Raw genomic sequence first — 19,492 nt, 5'->3', positions numbered from 1 at the left:
ATTATCGATATGGATCTAGGAACCCCCACCCATGGAGATAGGCGGACAGATTAAATTATCGATATGGATCTCGGAACCCCCACCCATGGAGATAGGCGGACAGATTGAATTATCGATATGGATATAGGAACCTCCACCCATGGAGATAGGCGGACAGATTGAAATATCGATATGGATATAGGAACCCCCACCCATGGAGATAGGCGGACAGATTGAATTATCGATATGGATATAGGAACCCCCACCCATGGATATAGGCGGACAGATTGAATTATCGATATGGTTATAGGAACCTCCACCCATGGAGATAGGCGGACAGATTGAATTATCGATATGGATATAGGAAACCCCACCCATGGAGATAGGCGGACAGATTGAATTATCGATATGGATATAGGAACCCCCACCCATGGAGATAGGCGGACAGATTGAATTATCAATATGGATATAGGAACTCCCACCCATGGAGATAGGCGGACAGATTAAATTATCGATATGGATATAGGAACCCCCACCCATGGAGATAGGCGGACAGATTGAATTATCGATACGGATATAGGAACCCCCACCCATGGAGATAGGCGGACAGATTGAATTATCGATAAGGATATAGGAACCCCCATCCGTGGAAATAGGCGGACTGATTGAATTATCGATATGCATATAGGAACCCCCACCCATCGAGATAGGCGGACAGATTTAATTATCAATATGGATATAGGAACCCCCACCCATGGAGATACGCGGACAGATTGAAATATCGATATGGATATAGGAACCCCTACCCATGGAGATAGGCGGACAGATTGAATTATCGATATGGATATAGGAACCCCCCCCCCCCATGGAGATAGGCGGACAGATTGAATTATCAATATGGATATAGGAACCCCCACCCATGGAGATAGGCGGACAGATTGAATTATCGATATGGATATAGGAACTCCCACCCATGGAGATAGGCAGACAGATTGAATTATCGATATGGATATAGGAACCCCCACCCGTGGAGATAGGCGGACAGATTGAATTATCAATATGGATATAGGAACCCCCACCCATGGAGATAGGCGGACAGATTGAATTATCGATATGGATATAGGAACTCCCACCCATGGAGATAGGCGGACAGATTGAATTATCGATATGGATATAGGAACCCCCACCCATGGAGATAGGCGGACAGATTGAATTATCGATATGGATATAGGAACCCCCACCCATGGAGAAAGGCGGACAGATTGAATTATCAATATGGATCTAGGAACCCCCACCCATGGAGATAGGTGGACAGATTAAATTATCGATATGGATATAGGAACCCCCACCCATGGAGATAGGCGAGCAGATTGAATTATTGATATAGATATAGGAACCCCCACCCATGGAGATAGGCGGACAGATTGAATTATCGATATGGATATAGGAACCCCCAACCATGGAGATAGGCGGACAGATTGAATTATCAATATGGATATAGGAACCCCCACCCATGGAGATAGGCGGGCAGATTGAATTATCGATATGGATATAGGAACCCCCACCCATGGAGATAGGCGGGCAGATTGAATTATTGATATAGATATAGGAACCCCCACCCATGGAGATAGGCGGACAGATTGAATTATCGATATGGATATAGGAACCCCCACCCATGGAGATAGGCGGACAGATTGAATTATCAATATGGATATAGGAACCCCAACCATGGAGATAGGCGGACAGATTGAATTATCAATATGGATATAGGAACTCCCACCCATGGAGATAGGCCGACAGATTGAATTATCGATATGGATATAGGAACTCCCACCCATGGAGATAGGCGGACAGATTGAATTATCGATATGGATATAGGAACCCCCACCCATGGAGATAGGCGGACAGATTGAATTATCGATATGGATATAGGAACCCCCACCCGTGGAGATAGGCGGACAGATTAAATTATCAATATGGATATAGGAACCCCCACCCATGGAGATAGGCGGACAGATTAAATTATCGATATGGATATAGGAACCCCCACCCATGGAGATAGGCGGACAGATTAAATTATCGATATGGATATAGGAACCCCCACCCATGGAGATGGGTGGACAGATTGAATTATCGATATGGATATAGGAACCCCCACCCATGGAGATAGGCGGACAGATTAAATTATCGATATGGATATAGGAACCCCCACCCATGGAGATAGGCGGACAGATTGAATTATCGATATGGATATAGGAACCCCCACCCGTGGAGATAGGCGGACAGATTAAATTATCGATATGGATATAGGAACCCCCACCCATGGAGAAAGGCGGACAGATTAAATTATCGATATGGATATAGGAACCCCCACCCATGGAGATAGGCGGACAGATTAAATTATCGATATGGATATAGGAACCCCCACCCATGGAGATGGGTGGACAGATTGAATTATCGATATGGATATAGTAACCCCCACCCATGGAGATAGGCGGACAGATTGAATTATCGATATGGATATAGGAACCCCCACCCATGGAGATAGGCGGACAGATTGAATTATCGATATGGATATAGGAACCCCCACCCATGGAGAAAGGCGGACAGATTGAATTATCAATATGGATCTAGGAACCCCCACCCATGGAGATAGGTGGACAGATTAAATTATCAATATGGATATAGGAACCCCCACCCATGGAGATAGGCGAGCAGATTGAATTATTGATATGGATATAGGAACCCCCACCCATGGAGATAGGCGGACAGATTGAATTATCGATATGGATATAGGAACCCCCAACCATGGAGATAGGCGGACAGATTGAATTATCAATATGGATATAGGAACCCCCACCCATGGAGATAGGCGGGCAGATTGAATTATCAATATGGATATAGGAACCCCACCCATGGAGATAGGCGGACAGATTGAATTATCGATATGGATATAGGAACCCCCACCCATGGAGATAGGCGGACAGATTGAATTATCGATTTGGATATAGGAACCCCCACCCATGGAGATAGGCGGACAGATTAAATTATCGATATGGATATAGGAACTCCCACCCATGGAGAAAGGCGGACAGATTAAATTATCGATATGGATATAGGAACCCCCACCCATGGAGATGAGCGGACAGATTGAATTATCGATATGGATATAGGAACCCCCACCCATGGAGATAGGCGGACAGATTGAATTAACAATATGGATATAGGACCCCCCCATCTCTCACTCACCAATGTGCTCTCCACTGTGTAGTTAAATTTGGGGGCGTAGCTCTTCAGATCTTGCAGAAATTCGAAGTATTCGGGGTTCTCCGGTTCCTTGTAGGTGATAATCATCACTGACTGACCAGGAAAGACAACATGTAAGAGGGAAATCTGAACAATTATTCATCGTAAGACACTGGTAGGCCTCTGTCTAGGAAGACCCAGATTAAAGGGGCAATGGAGGCGTAACACAACCCAGCCCTCCAGACCCCCACCTATAACTGATACATTATTTCTGGATGGACTGACCCTTTAAGCCCTTTAGCTGTGCTGCATGTTGGTAGTGTTGTTTAGGTAAGGTTTGTAGGTGGGGTGAGCATGGTGTGGCGGAAATAATTCCCATAGACAGTTGCAATGCAGAACTTGTATTGAAGTAATGAGGCAACAGATCATAACAACCCGATGAGAAGGCTGCCTATTCGGGTGCACTCATGGTTTCCAGCCAACGTAAAAAAAGCAGATTTCAGCCGGACTAACAGCTTCTGTTGAAAGGGGCAGCTAGCGCTGTCCCTACCAGACGGGATACCTTTCCCTGCGCTGTAAACTCACATAAAACGTGCCAAACCTGGGACCAGGGCATTAAATAGGCTCTGCCCAGCCCAACATGGCTGCCAGAGTCACATAGAGAAACAGCATTCAATCGGTTTGCTTCCCCAGTGACCCAGGAAACCATAGAGGAACCATGTTCCTCATGACTTCCTCTCCAGCTTAAGAGGGGCTACAGTTGAGTGCCACCTAAAGTGGAGAAAAAAAAAATACAAGGTGGACAAAGAAAGGCAGAATGAGTATATAAAAGAGACGGGGAGATTGGGGTACACTAGAGGGACAGAGGAGGGATTGGGGTATAATAGAGGGACAGAGGGGAGATTGGGGTACACTAGAGGGACAAAGGAGGGATTGGGGTATAATAGAGGGACAGAGGGAGGATTGGGGTATAATAGAAGGACAGAGGGGGGATTGGGGTATAATAGAAGGACAGAGGGGGGATTGGGGTACAATAGAAGGACAGGGGGAGGATTGGGGTATAATAGAAGGACAGAGGCGGGATTGGGGTATAATAGAAGGACAGAGGGGGGATTGGGGTATAATAGAAAGACAGAGGGAGGATTGGGATATAATAGAAGGACAGAGGGGGGATTGGGGTATAATAGAAGGACAGAGGGAGGATTGGGATATAATAGAAGGACAGAGGGAGGATTGGGGTATAATAGAAGGACAGAGGGAGGATTGGGGTATAATAGAAGGACAGAGGGGGGATTGGGGTACAACAGAAAGACAGGGGGAGGATTGGGATATAATAGAAGGACAGAGGGAGGATTGGGGTATAATAGAAGGACAGAGGGAGGATTGGGGTATAATAGAAGGACAGAGGGGGGATTGGGGTATAATAGAAGGACAGAGGGGGGATTGGGGTATATTAGAAGGACAGAGGGGGGGTTGGGGTATAATAGAAGGACAGAGGGGGGGGGGGTTGGGGTACAATAGAGGGACAGAGTGGGGATTGGGGTATAATAGAGGGACAGAGGGGGGATTGGGGTATAATAGAAGGACAGAGGGAGGATTGGGGTATAATAGAGGGACAGAGGATGATTGGGGTATAATAGAGGGACAGAGGGAGGGATTGGGGTATAATAGAGGGACAGAGGATGATTGGGATATAATAGAGGGACAGAGGGGGGATTGGGGTATAATAGAGGGACAGAGGGGGGATTGGGGTATAATAGAAGGACAGAGGGGGGATTGGGGTATAATAGAGGGACAGAGGGGGGATTGGGGTATAAAAGAAGGACAGAGGGGGGATTAGGGTATAATAGAAGGACAGAGGGGGGATTGGGGTATAATAGAGGCACAGAGGGAGGGATTGGGGTATAATAGAGGGACAGAGGGAGAATTGGAGTATAATAGAGGGACGGGGGGGGTTGGGGTACAATAGAGGGAATGGAGGGATAGAGGGTAAAGAAATATCTGGAATCTTAGAACCCCCTCCTTTATTAACCCTTTGCTTGCAGTCAGTTGGGCTGATGTAACGCAGACAGCGGAGTATATAGACAGAACTATATACAGCGGCGCGTAGCGTCGGTGAGTGACGGCTCGCACCTGGGGGGTCGGAATCCACGGGGGGCCATCAACCTAAGTGCTGCTTCCATAGAAGTCACGGGTGACATGGTGTTCCAGTTCAGTGTGTATGTGAGAGGGGGGGATGGGAATGCCATTTTCAGAACTGTCAGTCGCAGAGGCCTAGAGTCACCTTCTGTCAGTGCGTCTTCCCTCGTCTCGCGTGCAGCAACAAATCCTTCGCCAAAAAAACGTACGAGAACAGATGTGAGCTTAAAGTAAAACTCCGGCATGTATTCAGCCGGTCACATTCTGAGCTATTATTGTATGACTGGCCTAAAGCTGGTTTTTGATGCGACTCATTTTTATAGGCTTGCTGTTTGATATTTTCACGATAAGCGAACAATGATATATACTGTATATACATAGATCTACAAGAAAACTCCCAGATTCTCCTCATCTTTCTGCGCCCCCCACTGTGACAAATGTAATTTCTGAATTCTTTCATTTCTTGCCACCTTCCCCTCATCCATTATTTCCCATTTTTTCGCTCCGTCTTGTCTCTCGGAGACCTCGGCTGCCTTCAAGGAAGCGTTCCATCTCATCCCTTCCTCCGCGACAATACCCTGCATCTCTTCCCCTGTCAAAACGCATGACTCACAAAGTGTGGAAATATGGAGGGCCCGGGGCCCTAGACACAAAAACATTCAGCGGAACACTTATTCCAGTCTGGAAAGCTCAAAGCTACTCGGGGCCTGTATGAAGATTAACCCCAAATCTCTGCCAAGTCCTCCATCCAATTCCCCTTCAAAAAGATTTTAAATTTTGGCCGAGACGAAGGATTATATTGGTTTACCTTAAACGCCTCTTTGGCGTTGGCGTCGTCGGCATCGCCTCTGTACCAGGGCCGCTGGTAGTCGGGGAAGGTGGAGCCTTGGAGGCTGGCGCCGTAGTTGTCAATGTAGAAGAAGACATAGTCGCCGGAGCACAGGCCTTGGCGCCAAGCTTGCAACATGAGTTGGCGTAGGTCGTCCGGAGGGCAGCACATGTAGATAACTGCGAAGAGGAGCGGAAACATGGAGAAGAATTAAAAAAAAAAAAAACTTTAGATACAATCAAAATAGTGAGGCTAGGTGTAACCAATGTGGTCAGTCCACCATCTTGCTACCCTACCTTCACCTCCCTTCTACTGTTTCCTGAAAAGCCCACACCCTTGATTTCAAGATAACCCCAAGACTCAGGCGCAATGTGTACTTCTACGACAATCAATACAATATTATTACAATGTACTACAGACGTACGAGTATTGCCGGTATTGTTAGGGAGGTAACATCATGTGATTTTGGGACCTGTGTGTAGAGCGCCAAAATCCCTGCACCAAAATTTAGTGTATGATTGTTCCTAAGATGAATCTGAAGAAAACCAACGATCTCATCACCAAAAAATTGGTCATGAACAAATTTATGTAAGTACTGCGGCCTAAGAACTGCTTCTCCTCTTCATGCATGCAGGAGTGAACTGACCACCAGGACCACTCAGCAACTGATATGACAGCCTGGATCATGGATCTGGTTGACCTTGGATCTGATTGACCACAGGACTGGTTGATCATAGATTTGGTTGACCGTGGATATGGTTAACTATGGATCTGTATAATCATGAAGTTGACCATGGATCTGGTTGATTATGAATTTGGTTGACCATGGATCATCTGATTGATCATGGATTTGGTTGACCATGGATCTGATTAACTATGGATATGGATAATTAATGGATCTGATTAACCTCCTGCCATCCGCGCTACAGCCTATATACGGCTGCAGCGCGGACTCGAATTTTCGGGAGGCCGTTTTTAAACGGCCTCCCAGTGACACGCCCCCAGCGCGCTCCCGCGAGCGCGCATCGGGGGGAATCTGTGTCGGCCGTGTCCCTTGGACACAGCCGATCACAGATCGTGGTGAATGGCCAATCACAGCGGCCATTCACCACGTGATCAAGCCGTCCAATGAGAGATGATCTCATATGTAAACATATGAGATCATCTCTCATCGCCGGCGCTCCTTCCTCACACAGAGCCTGCGTGTGAGGAAGGAGGGAGAGCTGCACAGCGCCGGGGACACAGAAAAAAGTAATCAGGGCACCGATCACCAGTGCCCTGATTACTAGAGGTACACCAAACACACCTTCAATGCCCACAGTGCCCACCATCAGTGCCCCCCATCAGTGCACACAATCAGTGCCCATAGTGCTGCCAGTCAGTGCCTGCTCATCTAGGCACTGATGAGCACTGACTGGCAGCACTATGGGCACTGAGTGTGGGCACTGATGGTGCTGCCCATCAGTGCTCATCAGTGCCGCCCATTAGTGCTCATCAGTGCCACCCGCCAGTGCCATCAGTGCCACCCACCAGTGCCCATCAGTGCCGCCCGCCAGTGCCCATCAGTGCCGCCCGCCAGTGCCCATCAGTGCCGCCCGCCAGTGCCCATCAGTGCTGCCCATCAGTGCCACCTCTCAGTGCCCATCAGTGCCACCTCTCAGTGCCCAGCAGTGCCACCTCTCAGTGCCCAGCAGTGCCGCCTATCAGTGCTCATCAGTGCCGCCTATCAGTGCTCATCAGTGCGGCATATTAGTACCTCCTCATCAGTGCCACCTCATCAGTGCCCATAAGTGCCACCTCAGCAGTGCCCATAAGTGCCACCTCATCAGTGCCCATCAGTGCAGCCTATCAGTGCCCATCAGTGCCGCCTCATCAGCGCACATCAGTGAAGGAGAAAAATTTATTTATTTTCAAAATTTACTCGCAGAAAATAAGAAAAACTTTTTTTTTTTCAAAATTTTCTCTTTTTTCTTTTTTTTTATAAAAAATAAAAAACCCAGAGATGATTAAATGCCACCAAAAGAAAACTCTATTTGTGTGAAAAAAATGATAAAAATTTTATATTGGTACAGTGTAGCATGACCGCGCAATTGTCATTCAAAGCGTGCGAGCGCTGAAAGCTAAAAATTGGTCTGGATGGGAAGGGTGTTTAAGTGCACAGAAGGCAAGTAGTTAATTAATGCATTTGGGTGACCATGGATCTGTTGATCATGAATCTGGTTGACCATGGATCTGTTGATCATGAATCTGGTTGACCATGGATCTGGTTGACCACAGCTCAGGTTGATCATGGATTTGGTTAATCGTGAATTTGGTTGACCATGGATCTGATTGATCATTAATCTGGTTGACCTGTATCTGGTTGACCTTGGATCTGATTGACCACAGGTCTGGTTGATCATAGATTTGGTTGACCGTGGATATGGTTAACTATGGATCAGTTTAATCATGAATTAGGTTGACCATGGATCTGGTTGATTATGAATTTGGTTGACATTGGTCTGATTAATCATGGATTTGGTTGACCATGGATCTGATTAACCATGGATATGGTCAATCATGGATCTGATTAATTAATGAATCTGGTTGACCATGGATCTGTTGATCATAAATCTGGTTGACCATGGATCTGGTTGACCACAGCTCAGGTTGATCATGGATTTGGTTAATCGTGAATTTGGTTGATCATGGATCTGGTTGATCATGGATCTGGTTGATCATGAATCTGGTTGACCATGTATCTGGTTGACCATGGATCTGATTGACCACGGATTTCTTTGATCATGGATTTGGTGGACCACGGATCTGGTTAAAGCTGGCTACACATTTTCTCTTTCAGTGTTTTTATTGAGTATTCAATATACGAAAACAAATGAGCAATATTGTACAGACAATGTGGTAAATGAGCATAACTAATCATACAACAAAACACTATCTGTAGCTCTGAAGGAACATACATGAGTTGACCTCAATGAGGGTAAGCATTAGTAGACTTCGTGGTCAATGGCTACACATTTTACAATTTTTTTTGTTCAATTTCCTTTAGATTTACCTTCAACTATGTAGTGCCTGCTTAATTGCATACAATTTGAAAGTGTTTAGGCTTGACTTTATATTATATAGTTTTGGTACATCTAAAGGAAATTTTTACAAGAACATTGTATAATGTTTAGCCAGATTAACAATTGATCTAGTTGATCATGGATCTGGTTAATTATGAATTTGGATGACCATGGATCTGTTGATCATGTATCTGATTGACCACAGATCAGGTTGATCATGGTTCTGCTTGATCATGGATTCGGTTAATAACGGAAATGGTTAACCATGGATCTGATTGACCATGGATCTAGTTAAGCATGAATTTTGGTTGTTCATGGATCCGGTTGACCACAGATCTTGTTAATCATGGATCTAGTAGACCTTGGGTAATTCTTTAATAAGCCTCCTATAGAGTGAAGCAGAAGATTAGGGGAAGGAACCAGTAAAGGAATTTGACATTTTTCTGTACAGAAGCAGCTGGTAGTTAAGGTTCAGGGCCAATTATGCTGAGGGATCCTGCCTGACCTTATGAGCCCAGAGCAGTTGAACCATCTGCACCCACTCTAGCTGCTGTCTAGACTTCAGCCCTATGGATATAAAATTAGCCCTGGCATAGATCTAATTTCCTGATGGCTTGGATGAGAGTCTAGATTGTTGGTGTGCATGCTGTGTTAACAACTGGAGAAAAATACCAATAATTGTAAAATCACTTCAGAGTATTGTCGATACAGCGATGGCTACGATTATGGAAGAGAAAGACAACGGGCTACTGTAAGATGAGCAAAAACCCGGCGATACGGGTGAACTTTGTCTTACAAGACGATAATTCCTTCAGTGAATAGATATGGTAATTTGTCTGCCAGGTTTCAAAGAAACCAGCGACGATGGGCACTTGTCATTCACGAGAGCCATCAACCCGGCCAGGTGCAGGAGGTGAATCTGTTATTGACTGCCAGCCAGAGAAACATGGAGGCAATTTAATGGCTTTGAGTTTCTGCAGTTTCAGTCGTACAGCTGGGTGTCATTAATTCTCTTTGTCGGAGGGTTTCAGTTATTAGTTTGTCATGTACGTAATTTTCAAACTTGTCTTTCTCCAACAACGTGGGGGACCCGACAGGCTCTCTGCTTTCAAGAGCCTCAGCACTTCTATTTTCTATGCTGACAACAAATGACATTCCGCTCACTCGAAATTAACCCATTCTTGTTGGACACTACAAGAGAGCCATGGCCTTGCCTTTCTCTGTGCTGTCAATTCGTCTCTCTTCCATAACCCACCCAAAAAGACCAACCAGGGCCTTGCCAGCAAGCAGTCTTCAGAAATGGAAAATGTACTTCCACTGACCACCTGAGGAACATCAGACACTAAATATGTGCTTTCAAATAGGTATTTATATAATATAAAGAATATAAGACAAAAGTGTAACAATGACAAAGGATTCATGGGAATTAGGACAATTCATATGACAACAATGTCTTCCTATAAACAAAACATTGTGCCTAATGCCATGACTTAAATATACTTCCTTAAGGCTCCATTCACACCTGAGAATATCATTTTGAGGCATTTTTCGGGAGTTTTTTTGCAGGTGTTTGGAGGCAGGCATTGACATCTGACCAAAAAAGAAGCTCATATACCTTCTTGAGCTTTGGGCATTTTGCTTCAGGCAACAAAACGCTCATATGTGAACAGGGGCCATTGAAATGAATTGGATTTTGCTTGTTGGGCGTTTTGGAACTTCAGAGATGAGCGTTTGATGAGGGCCTAAATTGTACAGAACTGAAAATAATCCTGCCAGCTGAAGACCAAACACAGTTCTTCCAAAACAGAGTCAGTCAAATCTTGTTATCCAAAGCCACACATACGTACCTGCCACAAGGACTGCACACTATTTAACCAAAAGTCAACAAAATTCTGTTACCCAAAGTCCAACATAATTCAACCAACCAAAAAACCCAGCACAGACCTGCCACCAAAAACCCAACACAATCCTACTAACTAAAACCCAACACATATCTGCCACCAAAAACCCAACACAGATATGCCACCAAAAACCCAACACAGACCTGCCACCAAAAACCCAGCACAATCCTACCAACTAAAACCCAACACAGACCTGCCACCAAAAACCCAACACAGATATGCCACCAAAAACCCAACACAGACCTGCCCCCAAAAACCCAGCACAGATCTGCCACCAAAAACCCAACACAGATCTGCCACCAAAAACCCAACACAATCCTACCAACTAAAACCCAACACAGACCTGCCACCAAAAACCCAACACAATCCTACCAACTAAAACCCAACACAGACCTGCCCCCAAAAACCCAGCACAATCCTACCAACTAAAACCCAACACAGACTTGCCACCAAAAACCCAACACAATCATACCAACTAAAACCCAACACAGACCTGCCCCCAAAAAAACAGCACAATCCTACCAACTAAAACCCAACACAGACCTGCCACCAAAAACCCAGCACAATCCTACCAACAAAAACCCAACACAGACCTGCCACCAAAAACCCAACACAGATCTGCCACCAAAAACCCAACACAGACCTGCCCCCAAAAACCCAGCACAATCCTACCAACTAAAACCCAACACAGACTTGCCACCAAAAACCCAGCACAATCCTACCAACTAAAACCCAACACAGACCTGCCACCAAAAACCCAACACAGATCTGCCACCAAAAACCCAACACAGACCTGCCACCAAAAACCCAACACAATACTACCAACTAAAACCCAACACAGACTTGCCACCAAAAACCCAACACAGATCTGCCACCAAAAACCCAACACAGATCTGCCACCAAAAACCCAACACAGATCTGCCACCAAAAACCCAACACAGATCTGCCACCAAAAACCCAACACAGATCTGCCACCAAAAACCCAACACAATCCTACCAACTAAAACCCAACACAGACCTGCCCCCAAAAACCCAGAACAATCCTACCAACTAAAACCCAACACAGACCTGCCCCCAAAAACCCAGCACAATCCTATCAACTAAAACCCAACACAGACCTGCCACCAAAAACCCAACACAGATCTGCCACCAAAAACCCAACACAGACCTGCCACCAAAAACCCAACACAATCCTACCAACTAAAACCCAACACAGACCTGCCTCTGAAAACCCAACACAATCCTACCAACTAAAACCCAACACAGAGTTGCCACCAGAAATTCAACACAGACCTGCCACCCAAAATCCAACACAATCCTACCAACTAAAACCCAACACAGAATTGCCACCAGAAATTCAACACAGACCTGCCACCCAAAATTCAACACAATCCTACCAACTAAAACCCAACACAGACCTGCCCCCAAAAACCCAGCACAATCCTACCAACTAAAACCCAACACAGACCTGCCACTCAAAAATCAACACATTCCTGCTACCCAAATCCAGCACAATTGTGCCAACTAAAACCCTACACAGACCTTCCACCAATAATTCAACACAGACCTGCCACCCAAAACCCAACACAATAATACCAACTAAAACCCTACACAGACCTTCCTTCCACCAAAAACTCAACACAGACCTGCCACCCAAAACCCAACACAATCCTACCAAATAAAACCCAACACAGACCTGCCAACCAAAACTCAACACAATCCTATGGACTAAAACCCTAGACAGACCTTCAACCAAAAATTCAACACAGACCTGCCACCCAAAATCCAACACAATCCTACCAAATAAAACCCAAAACACATTCCTGCCCTTAAAAAAACCCAACACAGATCTGCCATCAAAAACTCAACACATTTCTGCCCCCCAAAACCCAACACAGTGCTACCTACCAACACCCTATAAAATCAGTCAGAGGCATTGGTTGCCTTTTGAATAAACCCCCCCCCTTTTTGGGCTTACGTTTGCTGAATGAGGTTCTGGTATCCACTCTCTGAGCCCCTTGGGTTAGTCCCCTGGAGGATGTGCAGGCCATTGGATGGCTTACCAACTTTTTTGGACCCCAAGTGAATGGACTCCTGTATGCTCCCTGCGTCTGCACGTGGGGGATAGCTGCTTCTGGTCATCGTAGTGTCCCAGATGCCTGCCTATTGGGCTGGATGTTAACTCATGGGGTCATCCCTAGTGCAAGCTAAGAGCAGAGGGCAAACTAAGGGTACAGATGAGCCTTTCTTTGGCTGCACAGAGAAGTACAGGATCTGTAAGAGAAGTTCTGTCCTCCTGCTGAGACAGGGGCAGAAACAAGACGGGTGCAGGAGAGGTGTGGAGGCCACATGAAATGGCCTGGAGGGCCAGATTTGACCATGTGCCCCAGATCACCCCAGAATAAATTATTGACACCCAATTCATAAATCTGAAGTCTCCTGGAAAGTGTTTTTATTTATTTTTTTTTTTTCCAGAAAAGAAAGGCTGGCAAGAAGAGGATGCAGTCCCGTCCACAGACATACCGAAAGCCCTGCTTGATCTATGAAAACGATATTAAACTCAGATGAAAAATAAGCAAACCTCCTGATTCCTGGAACCCATTACCAGTTCCCTGATTGGTGTCACTTATCTCGGTTTGCTGGAGAATATACATGGAAATCATATGAATGATCCTTCGGAGAGATGATTGCTGCTGATGAGAGATGGAGTCACCATCGCAAGGTGACATATGAGGGGGGAGAGCAGGAGGGGTGGAGGGGGGACCCGATACACATAGCTAACACCCGTGTCCCCCCCCCCACCCACCCCCCGAAGTGGCCCAGCGGTGTCACTTCTCTCAGCATAGTTAATGCGTGTGTTTAAAATGCTAATGTAACGGGGACGTTGGTGTTTACCTGATGAATAATAGATGCTTGAACCTCCCACGCCTCATTACTGACACTTAGCCTTCTTTCCCTGCCGCTAAACGAGGGAAACGGCCGGCGGGGGGCTCAGTGTCACCATACCAGGTGAGGGAAGGTTAAAGAGGACCTCAGTAACTGAAATTCCAACACGGAGCTTCACTTTAATTTATTCATTCTCTGAAATATGCGGGGGGTCAGCTGTATGGAGGGTTTTACCGCCAATGTAGGAAGAGATCTTTACAGTAACAGCGCGGGATGGTGCGACAGAGATGGCATTGACAGTCTAAGGGTGCATCTCCTGTACCATGCCCGCACTGCCTCTGACATGTCCTCCTGTACCATGTCCGCAGCCTATGCCATCTCCTGTTCATGTCCGCCCAGCCTCTGACATCTCCTGTACCATGTCCGCAGCCTCTGACATCTCCTGTACCATGTCCGCACAGCCCCTGACATCTCATGTACCATGTCTGCCCAGCCTCTGACATCTCCTGTACCATGTCCGCCCAGCCTCTGACATCTCCTGTACCATGTCCGCACAGCCTCTGACATCTTCTGTATCATGTCCGCACAGCCTCTGACATCTCCTGTACCATGTCCACACAGCCTCTGACATCTCCTGTACCATGTCCGCACAGCCCCTGACATCTCCTGTACCTTGTCCGCACAGCCTCTGACATGTCCTGTACCATGTCCACACAGCCTCTGACATCTCCTGTACCATGTCCGCACAGCCTCTGACATCTCCTGTACCATGTCCGCAGCCTCTGACATCTCCTATACCATGTCCGCACAGCCCCTGACATCTCCTGTACCATGTCCGCACAGCCTCTGACATCTCCTATACCATGTCCACAGCCTCTGACATCTCCTATACCATGTCCGCACAGCCCCTGACATCTCCTGTACCATGTCTGCACAGCCTCTGACATCTCCTGTACCTTGTCCGCAGCCTCTGACATCTCTTGTACCATGTCCGTACAGCCTATGACATCTCCTGTACCATGTCTGCATATCCTCTGACATCTCCTGTACCATGTCTGCAGCCTGTGACATCTCCTGTACCATGTCCGCACAGCCTATGAGATCTCCTGTACCATGTCCGCAGCCTATGACATCTCCTGTACCATGTCCGCAGCCTATGACATCTCCTGTACCATGTCCGCAGCCTCTGACATCTCCTGTACCATGTCCGCACAGCCTCTGACATCTCCTGTACCATGTCCACAGCCTCTGACATCTCCTGTACCATGTCCGCAGCCTATGACATCTCCTGTACCATGTCCGCAGCCTCTGACATCTCCTGTACCATGTCCGCACAGCCTCTGACATCTCCTGTACCATGTCCACAGCCTCTGACATCTCCTGTACCATGTCCACAGCCTCTGACATCTCCTGTACCATGTCCACAGCCTCTGACATCTCCTGTACCATGTCCGCAGCCTCTGACATCTCCTGTATCATGTCCGCACAGCCTCTGACATCTCCTGTACCATGTCCGCACAGCCTCTGACATCTCCTGTACCATGTCCGCACAGCCTCTGACATCTCCTGTACCATGTTTGCACTTTTACCACTTTTATCTGGAATTTGCTCTTATAAATATGTAAAGTCCTATATGTTTTCATATTTGTCTTATCTATATATAATTCACGCTTCACATGTGCTTTAAAATGTATGATTTTCCCATTTATGAAGAAGAAAATAATGGCGTTATGCTGTTGGGTCAGTATAATAATGCTATGGGGCTGGTATGAAATTATTTCCAGGGCTGAATTTTATTCCCAGTCCGGCCCTGGGGGGAGGGGGGCTCACTCAGGTTGGTCATTAGGAGGCATATTTCCAGCGTTTCTTGTATCAGTGCAGAGCTGTGAGTGGTGCCAGCAGCTCTCATAGGTAACAGTTGGCACGTTGTGGCGGTAATATCCATCCTGCGGAATGTAATCTCACCCCCCCGGATTGTATCTTTCCTGTATAAGATTACCATCTGCTCCCTTCAATCTCCCCTCGGGAGCGTCGTCCCATATGTCCCACATCACTGAGACCCTTCTATTACAGCGCGGACCGCCATAATGAGCGCCAAAACTCACACAGACCCCACTCACCTCAATATTGCCTGCCTAGGAAGAGTAAAATAATAGATAAAAATAATAATAATAATTATATATATACAGTATCGGACAAAAGTAAGTACACCCCTCACATTATTCTATCATTTCATGTGACAACACTGAAGAAATGACACTTTGCTACAATGTAAAGTAGTGAGTGTACAGCTTGTATAACAGTGTAAATTTGCTGTCCCCTCAAAATAACTCAACACACAGCCATTAATGTCTAAACCGATGGCAACAAAAGTGAGTACACCCCTAAATGACAATGTCCAAATTGGGCCCAAAGTGTCAATATTTTGTGTGGCCACCATTATTTTCCAGCACTGCCTTAACCCTCTTGGGCATGGAGTTCACCAGAGCTTCACAGGTTGCCACTGGAGTCCTCTTCCCCTCCTCCATTTTGACATCACAGAGCTGGTGGATGTTAGAGATCTTGCGTTCCTCCACCTTCCATTTGAGGATCCCCACAGATGCTCAATAGGGTTTAGGTCTGGAGACATGCTTGGCCAATCCATCACCTTTACCCTCAGCTTCTTTAGCAAGGCAGTGGTCATCTTGGAGGTGTTTGGGGTCGTTATGTTGGAATACTGCCCTGCCCCCCAGTCTATGAAGGGAGGGGATCATGCTCTGCTTCAGTATGTCACAGTACATGTTGGCATTCATGGTTCCCTCAATGATCTGTAGCTCCCCAGTGCAGGCAGCACTCATGCAGCCCCAGACCATAACACTCCCACCACCATGCATGACTGTAGGAAGACACACTTGTCTTTGTACTCCTCACCTGGTTGCCCCCACACACGCCTGACACCATCTGAACCGAATAAGTTTATCTTGGTCTCATCAGAGCACAGGAGATGGTTCCAGTAATCCATGTCCTTAGTCTGCTTGTCTTCAGCAAACTGTTTGTGGGCTTTCTTGTCCATCATCTTTAGAAGAGGCTTCCTTCTGGGATGACAGCCATGCAGACCAATTTGATGCAGTGTGCGGCGTATGGTCTGAGCACTGACAGGCTGACCCCTCCCCCACCCCTTCAACCTCTGCAGCAATGCTGGCAGCACTCATACGTCTATTTCCCAAAGACAACCTCTGGATATGACGCTGAGCACGGCACTCAACTTCTTTGGTGGACCATGGTGAGGCCTGTTCTGAGTGGAAGCTGTCCTGTTATACCGCTGTATGGTCTTGGCCACCATGCTGCAGCTCAGTTTCAGGGTCTTGGCAATCTTCTTATAGCCTAGGCCATCTTTATGTAGAGCAACAATTCTTTTTTTTAGATCCTCAGAGAGTTCTTTGCCATGAGGTGCCATGTTGAACTTCCAGTGACCAGTATGAGAGAGTGAGAGCGATAACACCAAATATAACACACCTGCCCCCCATTCACACCTGAGACCTTGTAACACTAACGGGTCACATGACACCGGGGACGGAAAATGGCTAATTGGGCCCAATTTGGAGATTGTCACTTAGGGGTGTACTCACTTTTGTCAGATACTGTATATATTTTCCATGAAATCCTCGACTTTGACTCCCATTACCTGACACCCTCATAATCTCTATACCTGATCCTTCCTATATTATTTCAGATAAGCTCAGCTGGGGGATGGGGGGCAGCTTCTATCAGAGCCTTCTCACCCAGGTGTTTTGCTCTGTAATGGACCCCATCCCCCGGCACAGAGCGCGTATTACAATAAAAGTGTCTTGCGGATGAGTAATTGAGGGCGGTAAAAGCTCTGGGCCGCACTCTCCAGGGTCTTCGCATCGCTCACTTCTCCTAATTCCGTCTGACACTCGGCCGGCCCAACGCCAGATTGCGCAAGGATCCCACGGTGAGGCTGCGGAGAAGGAGCGCAGGGATGGGGGGGGCGCACTCTCCTTTATAACACATGGCCGCCCCCCCCCCCAAGAGCCCATCCTAAACCCACCGCGCTCACATCTGCTGTGGGTTTTAGTGTGCGCACCGCCGCCTTCCCGTCGCCCAGATTTGTCATCCCGTGTTGTCATGTGACCTCCTTTTACCTTCATATCTGTGAAGCCGGAGAAACAATATAACAATGCAGCAATGTAACAATGTAGCAACCAGCAGTGAAAAATCGATTTTAAGGGTTCGCCCATCCAGATCTTCTTTTCCAAAAAGTCAATCCCTTTGTTATCCAAGGTCAGCGCGGGGGTGGGGGTTGTGGGGGGGGGGGGACAGAGCGGTGATTGGATTGGCCGGTGCAGGAAGAGGGCGCTCCTGTAGGGAAGTGTGCAATACTCCGCCCATCATCTCTACTTCCCGCCAGCCATACACGTGTATGCCGCAACACGGGGGGACCCAGCACTGCGCTGTCACGCGTGCCCACTTGTGTTTTTCACCTGCGTCACGCTAGATTTGCCCTGCACGCCACAAACGCCCCAAAGTATCTTTTCCGTTGCTGGGTGTCGGGTGTTTTTCTTTTTTTGGTGGGGCATTTTGTAGCACTTTTTGTCATGCAGCAAAACACTGGTCTGCTCCCCGCACCCGGGTCGCTGCTAACAAATAATGGCGCCGCAAAGACAAGTTGCGTTTGCAGCGTGTTTCCATACCGCACGGCAACGTGCACAAACACACCAAAGCTGCTCTTGTGTCTTTTTTGGGGTACGTACGATTTTAACCGCGCTGTTTGGCGCATTACGTGGGAGGGGGGGGGGGTTGTATTTGGGAAATCCATTCACAATAAATGGCAGGACAAGCACAACCAGAATTATTTTCGCGAATGCGCGCGAAAAACACGCAATTTTACGCACGTTCAGGAAACGCTAAAGTGTGAACGCAGCCCTCTCTAATCCAAAAAACGCTCAGCTCCAAACCGCGTGCATGCTTGCAGATGCAACATGTAACAATGAATGGCAGGACAAGCGCAACCGGCACTTTCGTGAATGTGTGCAATTTTACGCACGTTCAGGAAACGCTAAAAAGTGAGCACGGCCTATTCTTTGTCAAAAACGCGCTGCTCCCAATCGCATGCACGTTTGAAGATCTGTGGGTGCGCCATTACCAATGAATGGCAGGACAAGCGCAAACGGCAATTTTTGTGAATGCGCACCATTTTACGCACGTTCAGGAAACGCTAAAGTGTGAGCACAGTCTTTTCCATGAATGCGCCGCATGTACATTTGCAGATGCGTGGAGTACCATTAACAGTGAATAGCAGGACAAACGCAACCCGCATTTTTGTAAATGCCGACCATTTTATGTACATTCAGGAAACGCTAAAGCGTGAACGTGGTCTTCTCTTTTTCAAAAATGCGCTGCTCCGAACCGTATGCGCGTTTGCAGATGCGTGGAGGCGCCATTAACAA

The 19,492-nt window shown here is 47.0% G+C and overlaps 2 protein-coding genes across 2 annotated transcripts in view; both read right to left on the bottom strand.

Annotated features, from left to right (window-relative positions):
* ILF2 (interleukin enhancer binding factor 2) overlaps positions 1–19,492 on the bottom strand; it is a 181,362-nt gene that overhangs the window by 79,913 nt on the left and 81,957 nt on the right. The window lies entirely within an intron of this gene.
* The window catches only part of NPR1 (natriuretic peptide receptor 1), a 101,050-nt gene that overhangs the window by 50,503 nt on the left and 31,055 nt on the right, over positions 1–19,492 (bottom strand). Inside the window, exons 2-3 of the mRNA XM_082275146.1 lie at positions 6,173–6,372; positions 3,229–3,339 (exon numbers count right to left, since the gene is read on the bottom strand). Of these exons, the coding sequence (XP_082131272.1) occupies positions 3,229–3,339; positions 6,173–6,372 (311 nt within the window). The remainder of the gene's footprint in view (positions 1–3,228; positions 3,340–6,172; positions 6,373–19,492) is intronic.

This window comes from Pelophylax lessonae (genome assembly GCF_965119305.1).
Source record: "Pelophylax lessonae genome assembly, chromosome: 13".
In the NCBI taxonomy this organism is placed as follows: Eukaryota; Metazoa; Chordata; class Amphibia; order Anura; family Ranidae; genus Pelophylax; species Pelophylax lessonae.
Note: the sequence above shows the minus strand (reverse complement) of the source record. Positions and strands in the feature narration are given on the sequence as shown.